The sequence below is a fragment of the Ornithodoros turicata genome, chromosome 6 (genome assembly GCF_037126465.1).
Source record: "Ornithodoros turicata isolate Travis chromosome 6, ASM3712646v1, whole genome shotgun sequence".
Classification (NCBI taxonomy): Eukaryota; Metazoa; Arthropoda; class Arachnida; order Ixodida; family Argasidae; genus Ornithodoros; species Ornithodoros turicata.
In genome coordinates this window covers 10,976,430-10,992,068 of record NC_088206.1, presented here as the reverse complement: position 1 = coordinate 10,992,068, position 15,639 = coordinate 10,976,430, and the positions used below count along the sequence as shown (strand labels likewise).

General features: G+C 46.9%; 1 protein-coding gene across 4 annotated transcripts in view; it reads right to left on the bottom strand.

Moving 5' to 3' along the window:
* Positions 1–8,442, bottom strand: part of LOC135399049 (basic proline-rich protein-like) — a 35,475-nt gene extending 27,033 nt beyond the window's left edge. For 2 of the 4 annotated variants that reach the window (XM_064630707.1, XM_064630708.1), the window contains exons 1-3: positions 8,276–8,429; positions 264–404; positions 94–180 (exon numbers count right to left, since the gene is read on the bottom strand). In XM_064630707.1, coding sequence (XP_064486777.1) covers positions 94–180; positions 264–404; positions 8,276–8,386 — 339 coding nt within the window. In that variant the 5' untranslated portion in view covers positions 8,387–8,429. Of the gene's footprint in view, positions 1–93; positions 181–263; positions 405–8,275 lie in introns of all 4 variants that reach the window. The other 2 variants (XM_064630713.1, XM_064630709.1) reach the window with 2 other exon arrangements.
* Between the last annotated feature and the right edge of the window lie 7,197 nt (positions 8,443–15,639).

Here is a 15,639-nt window from a genome sequence, read left to right as displayed (position 1 = left end):
AACTTAACAGAATTACAATTCATTAACTTAATTAATTGAACTATAAAAGTACCCCTTTCATTCGAATGGAAATGAAGGGCACGATCAACTTACGTCAGCTTCAAACATGTGAAAACAACATAGCGGCGCTTTGTAGCAGAAGCCGCGAGAACGCTTCTGCTCCAAAACAAAATCATTTCTCTGAAAAAGAACATAAACGCACTGTGAGTAAAGTGCTGATAAATACCAAAGCAGACATATCCTGCGACCAATGCTATACTCACGTCAAAATCGAACACCCTGATGAAGAACGCTTTCGCAGCAAAATCTTTGATAAAACATACAACACCACAGTGCGCTCGACTCCATGTATCGTGCCCACTGGGGCCTGGTTTGTACACTTCTGCCACTCCAACTGCTAAGATCTAGAAGAAAATAGTTACCTCGTGATACATCCCTCGGGTAAGTCAGCGTAAGTGCTGCGTCTGCACAGCACGAGTACTGACAAAAGAAACATGACGTTCTTGCACTAGAGACAAGGTTTCGCGGCCACTTAATATTTTGGAAAAACAAATTAGAGCATGATGATTTCAAGTTTAGCGTCTTTGCCAATATGGGGCCAGGAGGCAATCGGGGGGCTATTTTTCAGTTTGTGATTCGGGCTGGAATGGACCATTTCATGCCCAGACACTTTTTGGCGCCCTCCGCCATGTTTGTTGACATGAAAACATGCTGCAGGCTGTGATGCGAGTTGGCGAAGCTTTTTCTCGAAATCTCTGTAATGTTGTAACTGCCGAAACATGAAAGGCATAAATGCAACAACAATAGTTGGGCTAGTTGGTAATACTGATACATCTTAAGGCGCAACACACACGGACAAGAGGGAGACACACACTCGCGCCTAAATATCAGTAATCAATGTCAGTGTATGGCTCTTCCGCTTCCCACCGCAAAAGCATCACCGAGCTTTGCATTAGCGCCGTTGGCGCATGAAGAAAGATGATTTGGTGTGGAAAACGACGAAGAAGTCAAAAGAAAACAACATTTATCATATTGTGCGGAAGAAATAGCCTCATCTGCATCATCATATTCTTCACTTGATCTTCACCCGCGTCCCTCGCGGATCCATTCCAACCTAACAAGATTCATATTTTATGTTTCGAATCGTTTATGTATGTTTCAGCTTCTTAAATACTGCGTCGATTTCATAGCCACGTCTCCAAGTTAATCACGCTGCACTATGATCTACCAACAGATCTTGCTAAATGTTGCCGACTGAATGTACGGTGCCGCATCACCTTAGGTATCAACATCTAGTACCTGAAAAGAATAAAAGGTTGGAATCATTTGCCATAATTTACCTGGCGTATTCGAGTACTCAGTATGTTACATATCTTGATGCACGGTATTGCACTTTCCACGTGGATTCGGACCTGAGCAATGTCGTAGTTTCTATTTCTCTTTCACTGGCTATCCAGCATCGGCTTTCTATCCGTTTCGCGCGGCCTCGGAGGAAATTGCATATGTGCACTCTTAAAAATGAACTTCACCGCATAGCACACTCCTAGCCAACTATCATCTCGAATGATATCGTTATCTGCCCTGATTTGTTGAAAACGGGAGGCGTACGCCATTTTTGTGACACTTATGCTGTTCATAATTGTCACAAAAAGGCGTACGCCTCTCAACAAATCAGAGCACATAATGATATCATTCGAGATATGGTTGGTTAGGAGCGTGCTATGCGGTGAAGTTCATTTCTAAGAGTGTGGAACAGCGTTGCAAGAACCTCATTCGTTATTACACTCTGAAAACAGAACTTCACCGCATAGCAGGCTGTGCGCCAACCAATTGCCACGAATGATAGGGTTATCGCTCCTGATTCGAGAGAGAGGAGGGCGTACTCATTTTTGTGGCAATTTAGATATATGATAATTGCCACAAAAAGGCGTGATGTCCCCTGCGAGATGTCTCCTGTCCTGTCATTTCCGATGGCGGGTAGCGGAACATGCTTGAATGAGAAACAGCGACGCTGGATGAGATACTGAGCAAGAAACTAAATGTCTATATAAGGTGACCCCTGGGTTCATTTACAGCCCATGAGCATTCCCTCAGATGGCTATATAATGAGGCTCCTGGGGACGCTAAACCAAATAGGTATGCTATCTCCCGTTAATTTCTGTTACATAAGAATTACTGTTTCGGATCATAAAGTATGAGAGGTCGGGGAAGGTAAGCGCGCGACACGAGCAACACGAACAAAATACTATGCGCTCGCGCAGAGATGAAGGCATAGGTGGGATGCGTCCCATTGTCTTTTAGTCCCTGTCACTTTCTTTCCTGAGCTCCTCAGGAAAGAAAGTACGGGAGGCATACGCCTTTTTTGTGACAATTATGAATAGCGTAAGTGTCACAAAAAAGGCGTACGCCTCTCGTTTTCAACAAATCAGGACAGATAACGATATCATTCGAGATCATGGTTGGCTAGGAGCATGCTATGCGGTGAAATTCATTTTTAAGAGTGTAGACGGTGCTAGTGGCAGCCAAAAATGCGAAACTGCGTCCAACCACCGTTGCGCCGCACTGGCAATACGGCAGCGGGATGATTCATGCAGCTGATGTGTAAGATGGAGCCGCAGGACAACCGCGCTTTAATAACCACTTTAAACATCAAATACATGACAGTACGAGAGTCCACATTCACAATCCACATTCATAACCACAAACCACTCATCCAAACGATAAGAACAAAGCACCCATCATGTGCAGTAGGTCTATACTCTATAGTATAGGTCTCCCGGTTCCATGGCGGCCATGTTGAGCAAGAGCGGAAAGCGGAACTTGAGGGTCTAATCTCTTCTTCCGGTCCACACGGCCGATATTCTCGGTGTGGCCTATAACCTGCACGGACTGAGTGCTCACGAGCGCACGCTGCACGCGAACGACCAGCGGAACATGTTGCGTGTTGCCCTGAAACGACCAGCAGAAGATGCACGCTCGAGCCAGTGCAACTACTTCTACACGAAAACGACCAGCTGAATGCACCTTTTCAGAAAAGGGGCAAGGAGCAAGGCGCAATCAGAGCAGTATCCCTCTTGCTGGAGGGCCAGACACCTAACACCTTTGCAATATCAAAAGGTCTACTGTCCAGTCAGTCGGCCTTCAACGATGGACGATGGGAGGCCTATCTATTACAATGGATAAGGATGTGTTGTGTGTCCTCCGCAACGGCGCACTTTAAAAGAGCATTAAAGTGGTATCTAACATAGCCAAAAACTGCTGTCATCTTGTAAAGCAGTATCTGAAAAGCATTCCCACAAAATATTTATGTCCAAATTTGTTTCACCACGGTGCAATTAATTTGGTAAATCGCTGCCGCGGTGACAGGCCGGAGTGCTCAAACTGCACACCACACCCACTCTACTGTGACGTTGGTGGTGGAGAGCCCCTCATTCGTTCGTAGGAAAAACCGTCTGCTGCGAACATTGGGAGCTGTTTCTTGTTGACTTCTATTCTTTATATGATTTATATCACGTTTTCTTAAAAAAAATGCATATGCAGCCTGAGAAAATAAGATTACGATCACAAGAGTAATATATGCGTGGCTTCTGTGCAATCTCAGAATTCACAGTAGCAGAACGCAAGCGATGGTGGCGGGATTGTGGCGCCACCTGTTAGCCACAGAACCAACTGCGCGGTGAAAACGGTCGGACAGGCTGCACCAGGCTCCCACAGCTCCCCATAGAGCCCATAGTTTGAGATAATTCAGGCAACACTGAACATGCAACCAATGAAAATGAACTATGATGCCTACCTTTCGGCCAATCAGGAGTCTCTCAGTTTGGCTCGCCTTTCGGCGCGGTACTGGCCAGTACTGGCTACCATCGGCTTTAAGAGGGGATACGAGTGAGGCGGCATCTCCGATTCACGATTTTTTCGCTCGTAGATGGCGCCACACGAACATACGGGTCTCAGCCTGGAGGAAGCTGTAACCATTACCCATAGTACAAATAACTCACTCCTCCGCAGGATTGTGTAGTCCCAAAAACACGACCTCCTTGACTATTGAGATGCAGGGATCTCACGTCATGTTTGGGTTGCCAAGGTCAACTCAGCTACAAAGAAAGGAGGTCCCGACGAAAGCCAATTCTTCCATTTTGTCCCTTTGTGGACTGCATCTGGTGACTTCTTGATGTTTTGCTATCTTAGCTTGTCTGACTTTCTGGACGCAGCGCGGAGTCCAAATGTTATATTTCGTTGGCCCTCGCTTATTTATATTCACCTGCTGATTTTTCTTTGGCGCCGAGTTCTCACACTAGAACATTTTGCGGACGCATTTTGTATTTAACTGACTATTCTGATTTAGTATATTTACCTTGCGTCTGTGTGCAAGTGAATCAAAATTTATTTGTCGCTACAAACATTAACCGAATAAGTCCTCCGAAACCTAGACAAGATAAGCCGTGCAGCAGACCTTTGCGTTTTGTCTTCTTTGTTTTTTTTTTTCTCGGACAGCGTGGATGTGCAGAGATCCAAGACTGCAGATGCATACTCTAAATGAGGGGAACTAATGTTTTGATTGTAGATGGGTAGAAATCCAGCGAACCGGTAGAGATGTAGGAAGGGAGTTGCCTCAGGACAGAAGCCCCCGATATTTCGAACAGAGACTGTTGAAGAAGAACATTTCGATGAAATGGGCGGACACCCAGTTTTAGTTTATTTACTTTGCGCCTATGTGCAGGTGAACCTAAATTTGGTCCTTACAACATACATGTATCCTTCGAAACCTAGACAAGATATCAGAAGGTCGAAACTTAAAATGCCGAAAAATTAAAACATCGAACGATCAGAAGGCTGAAAATTCAGAAAACCGAACCATCAGCAGGCCGGAAAGCCAGAAAACCTAATTACCGTAAGGTCGAAAAGTAAGGAAGCCAAGATACGGAAATTGTTATTCCAACTGCGATAAAAAATGAGCTCTACAAAGTAAGCAGGATAGAATTGTTGAGAATTAATACAGGGAATAAATCGTTTCACCAAACTTCCCTTTAGATAACGTACTTTCGATCACTTAGGCAGAAAACAAAAAGTAAAAGTAGAGATGACTGTGTTATTGCAAGTGTTTATTGTACACGACGACAATCACGTTCGGGTTGCCAAATATATAGAGCAACACCATCTCCTCTAAAATTCATTGAGTGGGTAGTACAAGTCAGTCACTGGCAATCACCCACCAGGCACTTTCTTTTTGTAAACATGTCCCCAACAGTCTAGGCAGCTAAGACGCTCAGACTTGCAAATGCAGGTTGCAGTACATCGGTGCAAATAGTGTTCCGTGAATTTTGGGAGCAAGCCCTTTTTTTTTTTTCAGAACTTGCCATTTTTTGAGTCAATATACCCAATAAGCACCCTTCTTTTGGGTGTAATATGTGACACCCCTGTTACACCCATCATTGGACCCCGAGCCCGAGAACTCGGAAGACTGAACTATCGAAAGCCAGAGGCCACCAAGAAAGGAAAAATATATATTCGAAAAGTTACATCTGCTACATCAGGTAGATCCACAACGCTGTGCTCAGGACAGGTATTGGGAATTAATGTGCTAAATGCTTTTTATGCATTTAAAATGACTTTGTATGACCTTGTCCAGCGCATGCCACTTTTTGGCAGCATCTCTCGTGCACTGGGGTTGATCTTACAGCTGTGGATAGAGAAAGAGCTTCTTTTGAAAAAGTTCGGTTAAAAAGTGAATTTCTACGTGGAGTCTTTTTCAACGTTTTATTCATAAATTATTTATTTCGCAGACATCCTCTTGGAATTCCTTATTTTTCGGCCTCTACATAATCCAGTCTTTGACTGTTTGATATTACCTCATTAAAAAAAGAAAGAAAACTGCCTTCCAATTTCAACACATCGGGAGAGCGAATGATAACACCACTCGGTCTCACTGTGCCTCACCTCCCCTAACCCTACCGTTCTTTTTACGTGCATGCGATGCGAGACGAATATTGTGTGGCTGTGTAGCAAAGCTTTCCTGGGCTATGCCGCCTATTCTCCCTATTCTCACTGAAGGCCTTCCCATTATTTTCAGACAAGTTTCACGACCTCAATTTCGCGCTTCCGCTGCCGGGGAAACCCCTTCTGGGATAGGGTGCCAGAACAGTGACTGCATTCCGCGGAACGATATGAAGTTCTCTTCTGACCAGCAATGTGGCGCTACTGTACGATGGCAAGACGGGGCAGTTCACGGAGCCGTACATACCTTAAGTTTTTTCAATATTGTGAACAACTGGAGGCATGGACAGACATGACATGGACACGTAAATATTCAAGAAAGAATTCCGCGTAAATTCTACTGATTACATTTCACATATGTGCTACAGTAAACGAGCTACGAACTTCCAAAAGCGAGAGACCGAACTTATAAATTTTTTGCAGCTTTCGTAAGGTTTTTAAAAACTTCTGCAAATAAAATTGCAAATGTCTCCAATGCGAATTTTTTGAAATTCTAAAATCTATCGAACAAGGCCATTGTGGTCCAAATCGGTTCAGTATTAGCTGCAAAAGATCGCATTGTTTCGCCCATAGAGAATACATGGGGCCGCCGGAGGTCGTATCCCCTCTTAACTTTTACTGGTTTTCATGCCCGACGCTTGTTATTCCGTATTCCAGAACTACTAGGCAAATTTTTGACAAAATACACATTTATTTGAAACATCGTACCGATTCAATAGTCTGACACAAATATTCACCGTGCCTACAGAGTCCAAATCGTTGCGTTCGTTGACCAAGTTCGAACTCGAAAAACACACACACACTCTACTCCCAGAAGTGAGCGACGCTCACACGAGTGCATGCGATTTCATTTCACGGTGAGCCTTTCATCTTTCGTTGGTTGCAGTGCGAAGGTTTCAACGAAGCGGGCAATCCTTGTCGCACGGACACCGAATCCTGTCTCCGTTGTGACTACATTTGAAAATGCGACGGCGCTCACAAATGTTCCTCAGGCGTCAGCTCGTCACTGCATTCCAGTTCTGAACTCGAGAGACTGTTCGTACGTAGGATAGTTGTGTCGAGAAACATCACAACACGCGCTGAGCCACTTTGACACACGAACAAATCTGGAACTTCTATTTCAACAATGCCATCATACCGTGGTGTCAACTAACATCGTCGAGACGCCGCTGCCACTTCCCTCCCTTCTCTTCTCGTAACTGCCCGCCAGACAGGCAGCCCGCGAAAGAATGCTCTTTTGAAACTTTGCCAACCAATAGCGGAGCGCGCAATGTCCTTCGGCCAATGGGTATCAACTATGATGCCTGACGGAGTAATATCACGTGTTTATGACGTGCAAACATTTTTTTAGAGCCGCGAAAGGGGGAGCTGTGGGGGCCTGGCTGCACACTGTCAGTAAGCAGGGGCTTTTCGCTGTACAAGCGCTGTTAATTTCGAGCTTTACCACTCGTTCTTCCCGCGGTGTCTGCGGTCTCAAAAAATTGCGGTTGTGTCGTGGACAGCCTTCAAACCCTCCGTTTCGGACATCACGTAGTCGGAGAACGCATGACGTCTCCGAAGCGGTAGCATACTCTCCGGCCTGCGCGATGTTGCTCACCTCGATCATGTGATCCCAGGTCCAATGAGGAGCGTCCTTTCCACTTGCGTCACAGAGTGACGCGCGTGGCGGCGCTCGTCACGTGCCTATCGTGAAGGCGAAGGAGGGTGTTTCGCGCACGGGAGGTTCGGGGAGCTACTGTTGCACGAATTGTGGGAAAACTGTTTTCGGCCGCCTAACATTCCATACTGACCAAAAACAGAAACAAAGTTGTGGGCCTCTAGACTGCTCCTTTAAGCAGTCGGCAGAGATGGCCCTCCCAATTTTGGGGAAGAAACTGGGGCACGTACGGCACATTTAATCGAAATCGGTGAAGAATATACTGCAGGCTTTGTGGAACACTGAACTAACTCAACTTCAACTCCGGATCTATTCGGCGAAGAAGAGGAGTAAACGAAGATGATCACTCGTATGAAACATGCGATTTTTCGTATATCCGTCAAAACCTTTATCTTGACTGTCAGCTGGATAGACTTCATGGAGGGGGCCTGGCCCTACATGGCAAAGTTCCGGGGGAGGGGGGGGAAGGGAGGGCTGAGCCACCCTACCCGCAATCGGCGCCTATGTGTTGTTCCATCATTCAGCGCCGTCACGCCCGTCGTGTTATCAGGACAAGATGAAGCCAAAGAAAAACATCTTTTCCCACTTGAATTACATGAAACACAGTGGTACACAGTTACTCACCTCCCATTTCCTATCGTTACATGCAATCGCCAGTGCTTCGTTCTTATCGTCTGTTAAGAACATCGAAGCTTTCGCTCCTGGTAAAGAGCGGTACGAGCGTGGATGAGACATATGTCTCCCTTTATCAGGTACAGCTTGTCTGGAGTCTCCAGATATAGCTCGTGGCACAGCCCTTCCCCTATCGGCGATATCGCGCGCGAAGGATCCGTACCATTATTGCCTCCGAGGGAAGGCCGTGTAGGGTGTCTGAATACTGCTACTATTTCACACAACGCCACCAACCGGGAGAGATCATGAGTGATATGGGCGTCGTCTGCTAGAACGGGGAAGAAAGAATGCTAGCAGACGACGCACTAGGCACTACACTCTTAGAAATGAACTTCACCACATAGCACGCTCGTAGCCAACCATCACCCCGAATGACAACGTTCTCGCCCCAGATTTGTTGAAAACGGGAGGAGGAGCCTATGCACGGCACAAAATAGGCTCCTCCTCCCGTTTTCAACAAATCTGGGGCGAGAACGTTGTCATTCGGGGTGATGGTTGGCTACGAGCGTGCTATGTGGTGAAGTTCATTCTTAAGAGTGTAGAGCCCTGCACGAGCCTGGGTTCGCGGCCCGGGCCGCGGGTCGAGCCGGGCTTCTTATCGGGCTTGTGCTCCGGGCCGGGCCGAACCCGAGAACACAAAATACTCCAGCACCGCGGGCTGGGCCAGGGCCGGCAAACGTGTCTCCGTGAGCCTGACTCGGCCGCGTCACGCACCTAAGGGCCAGTTCTCACTTGGCGACGCCCGACGCTGCGTCGTAAGCGGGCGGCGGAAGTAGAGGCGCATTTCCGCCGCCCCGTCAGCTCGCACGATTTTCATGTTCCCACCACAGTGGCATTCCGTCGTCCAAAGCAGACGAAAAATCAGGAGGCGTGGCCTTTCTGTGTCACCTAATTGGTCGCCAGCTGTCGTTCTCGGCAGCTCTCGCCGACGTCGTGAAAGAAGGTCGGCAAGGCAGTTTTTTTGGCTCGACGTCTCTCCTCTCCAGACTCCGGAAATGCGCGTCTATTTCCGCCGCCCGCTCACGACGCCGCGTCGGGCATCGCCAAGTGAGAGCTGGCCCTGATTCCACACAATGGAGGACGTGCTTGCGTCATTCCTGTGCATATATTTGCAAAAAGAAGCAACGGACACTGCATTATACGTATGATTCGACCGAGAGGACCTCCATATATTCTCGGTTGCGAAATCCCCGATCTCGAAACAAGGAAAATCAAGGAGGATGCTGGATTGCTTCGTAAGATGATATGCCGATGGTAGAAGCGTCTCCGGTTTTATCGTCGTTTTATGATATGCCGATATTTAAAAACACGACATCACTATTCAACCACTCAAATTCACGAGTTTTCGATGTCTGTCCAAGTCATTTTAGAGAACGAAAGCCACATTTTAAAGGCCGTTAGACTTAGCAGGTCGGACACGACGGAACAGCACGTTGGTTAGTTGAATATTAGGTTAGTCCAAGTTTGACGTTTGCATTGTTATGTCCAGGTTAGTCTAAGTTCCCTTAGGTTAGTCTAAGTCCCAGGTTAGTCTAAGCAGTTTCCCGCGGGCGACTGTGCATTCTATAACAGATAACAGTAGTTTATTTTGCAACGCGGATTTCGATCAATTTATTTCCAGGTACACCCGATTCGACCCTCTACAACAGGGGTTCGAACTCATTCTTGTCCGCAAGCCCCATTGAGCCACGGAGGAACTACGCAGACCACGGCTTTGGGGTCGCCATTTTCTGATATACACTGTTAGAAAAAATGTATTATTACAAAGTGGTTGTCCGTTAAAATTGACAAACGCTCGACCGCTTCATGCGAGCGGTGCTCCCACTGGAACAGTGCGAAAAGCAGTTTTTTGACGGCGTAGTCATATGTCTGTTTATCGCATGTTCGTCCGTATGCTTCGGAGACGGGAAGAACGGCCATATTCGCTCAGCGCTCTTTGCGTTGGGAGAGAGATGGGTATTACTTATTACCTTCAGAATCCCCCCAGTAAAGGGCGCCACCGCTGTGTCGTTGACCTATCTTGGGGCCAGCTCTCACTTGGCGACGCAAGACGCGACGTCGTGAGCGGGCGGCGGAAATATACGCGCATTTCCGGATGGGAGAGGAGAGACGTCGAGCTAAAAAAACTATCATGCCGAACTTCTTTCACGGCGTCGACGAGAGCTGCCGAGAACGATATACTGGCGACCAATAAGGTGACACAGAAAGGCCACGCCTCCTGATTTTTCGACTGGTTTGGACGACGCAATGCCACTGTGGTGGGAACATGAAAATCGTGCGCTCTGACGGGGCGGCGTAAAAGCGCCTCTACTTCCGCCGCCCGCTTACGACGTTGCGTCCGGCGTCGCTAAGACAGAACTGGCCCTTGCTTTTCAAATTTCCAACGTCGGTGACAGCGACAGACGCTTTTTCTTTTTTTTTTTTTCATTTTTGCCAGGCACTTGGGCCTTGTGATTGTTCAGTGCTTGCGCCACCGAAGTAACGGACCCTGTACACATTGTTACATAAAAAGCACAATGCTCAGGAATGTGTATCGCAAAGACATGCTGGCTAAAATAACATAAGCACCGACTCCTTGTTCCTCAGGCTGTATTCGCCCTCACGCGCGTTCCCTGTAGTATATTGCACTCACAACTCGCTGCATTGTATATTCAGAAGTCTGTGCATTTTCGTGTCGTATCTAATCGACACAAAACGTGAAACCGGATGTAATAACTACTTCGCCATGCGCACCTCGGCAGCATTATCTTATCGCCTCACGGAAGTGTTCTGCTTCACAACAATGGAATATGCATACTGTTGTCATTGCTTTTGGCGCAGCAAAGCTTTGTCTTTGTCAAAATGATTGTCACTGTCTGATTGTGTTTTCGTTTTCTCTTTTCTTTTTCAGACTTGGAAAGGGTTTCCTTGTTTTAAGTAGAACTTTTTCTATTTCATATTAGTTGAGTCCGGGGGATGCGCTGCCGACGGCATTAAAGGGGCACTCAAGGGTTCATTAAAGGGGGTTCAAGGATAAATGAATGAATGCAATGTCTGTCAATTGATTATACACCAACTAAGAGTCACGACCTCTAACAATGTCCTACAAAGCCAGCGTGTATATTCCACCACTTATACGCATGATGTACATTTCGTTAACGACAACGAAAAGAAGCATGCGCAGGCCATGAATATATATCAACAGTATTCTCCACTGCGAGGGTAAAGAGCTTTTTCGTAGGAACATTTTTAGTTGTTTGCGCAGTTACCCTTGCAAATTAAAGTAACATAACTTAAGACATTCTCAAGCAAAAGTGTCATTTCATTTGTCAAAATGCATTTTAGTTGTTCGCGCAGTTACACTTGCAAATTACCCTTGCAAATTAAAGTAACATAATTTAAGACATTTCCAGCGAAAGTGCAATTTCATTTGTCAAAGTGCATTTTTAGTTTGCGCAGTTACCCTTGCAAATTAAAGTAACATAATTTAGAGATAAACAAGAGATAAACTGATGTTCTGAGGCTGGAACAACATAGAGGGGACAGATACAAACAAAGCCTCAAATTGAGGCTTTGTTTGTATCTGTCCTCGCACATACGCATGCTTCTTTTCCCTCTTTCTGGTGAACCAGCGCACGTCAATGCACCCCACCTATAGGCATGACCCATTAATGGCCAGACCCCCTTTTAATATACGGCTATGGGGCTGTGCTGTTAGCGACACACTGCGATAGTTTCGGTATTGCTTCTCTTGAACGCAAGGCCTACGGAAGGGGTTGGATTCCACTGCAGTGTTCTCCAACACCACGTGAGTGAAAGATTGTGAAGGCTGGCAGCTCGCCGCTATCATTGGGATAACAAGGATGAGCCATCGTGGAAACACTCGGTGTATTGCTTTTATTGGAAAGCAGCGACGCGCTGACATGCGAAAGAAACCTTCCAAACAATTGAATCGTTACGGGACTTAGTGGTGATCAGATTAAATATCACAGGTGTTTAGCACTTTACACACACACTCTTTCAGTCACGTGGCGTCGAACAGCACTGCAGTGAAATCCAACACACTTCGCGGACACGTTCAAGAGACGCGATACCGAAACTACCACAATGTGTCGCTAGCAGCACACTAATTCACGCCCATCCGAAGCAGTAAACTCGCCCAAACTCTCCCGTTTTTGTCTGTACCTTATACCTTCTAGTCTCGACGTGACACGGCCATCACGCAAACCACTGAGCCGCGCGAGCTAATGATTGATTCGTAAGATGATATGCAGTGCTTAAAAACACGGCATCACTATTTAACCACTGAAATTCACGGGTTTTCGATGTCTGTCAAAAGTCGTTAAGTCGAACGGATGCTACATTTTAGCATCCGTCATGCTTGGCAGTGCGGACATGATGGAGCAGCAAAACGGCTCTCATTTTGCATGTTTTGTTGTTTTTGCAGGCCGGTAGGTGACATGACCTAATGACATAACATTCAGTTATGCTCTAGTACAGCTGTGTACGTACTTTTTCCACGTCCTCGTGAGGTACGTGAGCGTAGCATGTTGGCCATTCTGGATGATCAGTGCCCACTACTGGTAAGGTATTTGTACAAGCAAAATGCAAATGAATAGAAAATGGAGTGAGGATAGAGGGCGTGAGTGGGAGATAGAAAGGGTTAGTGCATCTTGTTGACTTCTTTTAGGACTCTGCTGACGTCTGTCTTACAAACTGTGCTTACTGCAGCACAGTTAGGGATGGGCGACAGGGTGGGATCAGAGTGGCAACAGAGGTATCTCCTGTATTTGAGACATTCGCAACATTTACAGTATGCTGCAAGAGCTCGCAACAAACCTCATATTGATAGACAATGTCAGTTAGTGTTCTTATGTGTTCAAACCAAATACAGACGACAAAAAGAAAAACAAACGGAGAGAGGATAGAGGACATCAGAGGGAGGTAGAAAGAGTTAGTATATCCATCTTGTTGACTTCTTGGGGGACTCTGCTGACGTCTGTCTAGAAACTGTGTTTACGGCAACACAGGTATTTCCTGTATCTGAGAGATTTGCAACACGCACTGCACGCTGCAAGAGCCTCGCAACAAACCCCACACTGATAGACAATGTTCATTAGCATTCTTTATTCGCATGAATAATCGAGGAAGCATTTGAACTAAGAGATGTATTTGACCCAAGCCAGATAACATGTTGCTTGAAAAGAAAGTGTGCCTCAAAAAGAGAACTACAGGAAATGATAAATGTATGTATCTGTATGCACAGTATAGTTTGTCCTGGGGTTAATGCCTTGTTTCATTGTGCATAGACTACTGGTCAATAATCCAGTAAACTTGACATGTGATATGATAGACAATAGACCTCTAGAAACGTCATCGTGACGTTGGCAGAGAGACTGAAACCGAAACCAATCGGAAGAAGAGGGCTGGGTTCCACGAATAGGCACTTGTTCGCTGCCCCCTATTGAAAGAAAAGTAGGACCGAAGGTCGCGTCCCTTTCAGGGACCATCGTAATCCCCTCAAGACCGCGTCTTTCTGCGTGACCTTGTTCGCCTCAAGCTTCGAGCGTGGTTCAGCTCCACCAAATTGGTGGCGCTGTCGAACACCATGATGTCCATTGTTTACAAACAAGGAGAGGTCTATTGTTGTGCCAAGTAGCGACATCATGAACGATACAGAAGGAATGCTTTGTTTTGTATTCGCCTCTCCAGCAGGCTGCTCGCCACCTAGCGGACCCCAGCAGAAGCACTCAATGAATGATATGCTGAATTCCAATGGCAGATTCGGAGCTTTTCCAGAGCAAGTTTTGTTGCTCCGACGAGAGCAAGTCTGTTCGATTGGCAGATTGGGAACAGTTCTGGAGTCTTCCAATGGGACCTTCGGAGCGGTATTCGAGCCAAGGTCGCTCCAGGGAGCAACCCAGACTGCTCCGCCAAAATAGGCAGATTCAACCGGAACTCTACGTGACGTGTCACTTGTTGCTCGTGCTTCCTATTTCCTGCATCTGCTTCGGCAACATGGCCGCTTCCCGACGCGTCTTCGCCGTGACTATAGTATTTTGCGTCGTACGTTAGCAATTTTGTTTCTTGAAGAAAACAACAAGCCAGACATCACCAGGGCAACGTTAGGAGATTAGGAGGACCTTGATGTTGCAAAACATGGCGTTGTATCTATGGCGGGCATAATCGGAACATGAGTACAATCTTCTTCTTCTTCCTCCGTCTCTAGCCGCCATACACCAAGGAAGATTGGCCAGAGCTAAACTCCAAGTTGGGCGCAAGTGTTCCAGTCGCAGATTCGGATCACTTGCTCTATGCCAGATCAAGCCGCTCCACTGCGGAGTGTGCCACTTGCTCCGACTCTGCCATTGGAATTCAACATTAGTAACAGCAGACGACAGGTATATATTTCGCGCTAACCCGAAACTGCCGCAACTTCCCTTCGTGTGCGATGGAGTGTCCCGGCTTACAGAACTCAAACAGCAACAGAACTGCTAAATTTCGCGGTGCAAAACTACTGCGGAGAAGAATATTCAATGTCGGGAAGAGGAAGACGAAAAAGATACTATCAAAGGAGCGGCGTGAACGAAAACAACGAAGACAGCAGGAAACCACGCGCGAGTTATGTTATTTGGACAATTTTTGAAGCGTGTCTCTTGGAAGAAGGCATGAAGCAGGGCGATTTGTTCATCGGCAGTCATACTTTTCTGCGCCATCTTGAGCGCGTCTTCAAGATGGCGCAGAAAAGAATGACTCGCGAATTTGTTCGTGTGGAATGCAGTGGTGAGCTGACACCGGCCCTTGCCCCCCCCCCCCGGAACATGAACTAGGACGGGTACGCCGCCTCCCCCGGGAAGTCCCGCTAAAGGGTGAACCGTTTGGCACGAAAAACTGGCCGAAAACTGGCCGAACCGAAATCGGGACCGAACTTTTTTCTGTGCATCACCGCATGCTACCGAAATGCACCCCGAATTTCGGCCGAAGTCTTCTGGCCTTGGGGAACATCGCCTTTCAACCATCCAGGTCAATGAGATAACCCCTATATTCATAGGTGTAGAAGTCGCACACACGGCAACAGTAAACCCGATTGCTACGTCATCGTTGCTATGGTTCTCCTTCCGGCTGAATAGCCATTGGATGCTTCTACTTTTTCGGTTGGCGTCACTTCCCATTTCGGAGGAGAAATCTGGCTTGGCCAGATCGGGCGCCGAATTCGGCACGGAATTCTGTTCTCCGAAAAAAGTTCGGTCCCGAATTCGATTCGGGAAGAATTCGGACGCTTTTCGGGCCATGCGGTTCACGCTTAAGAGACTGACACCAACCTTTGGGGCTCGGCG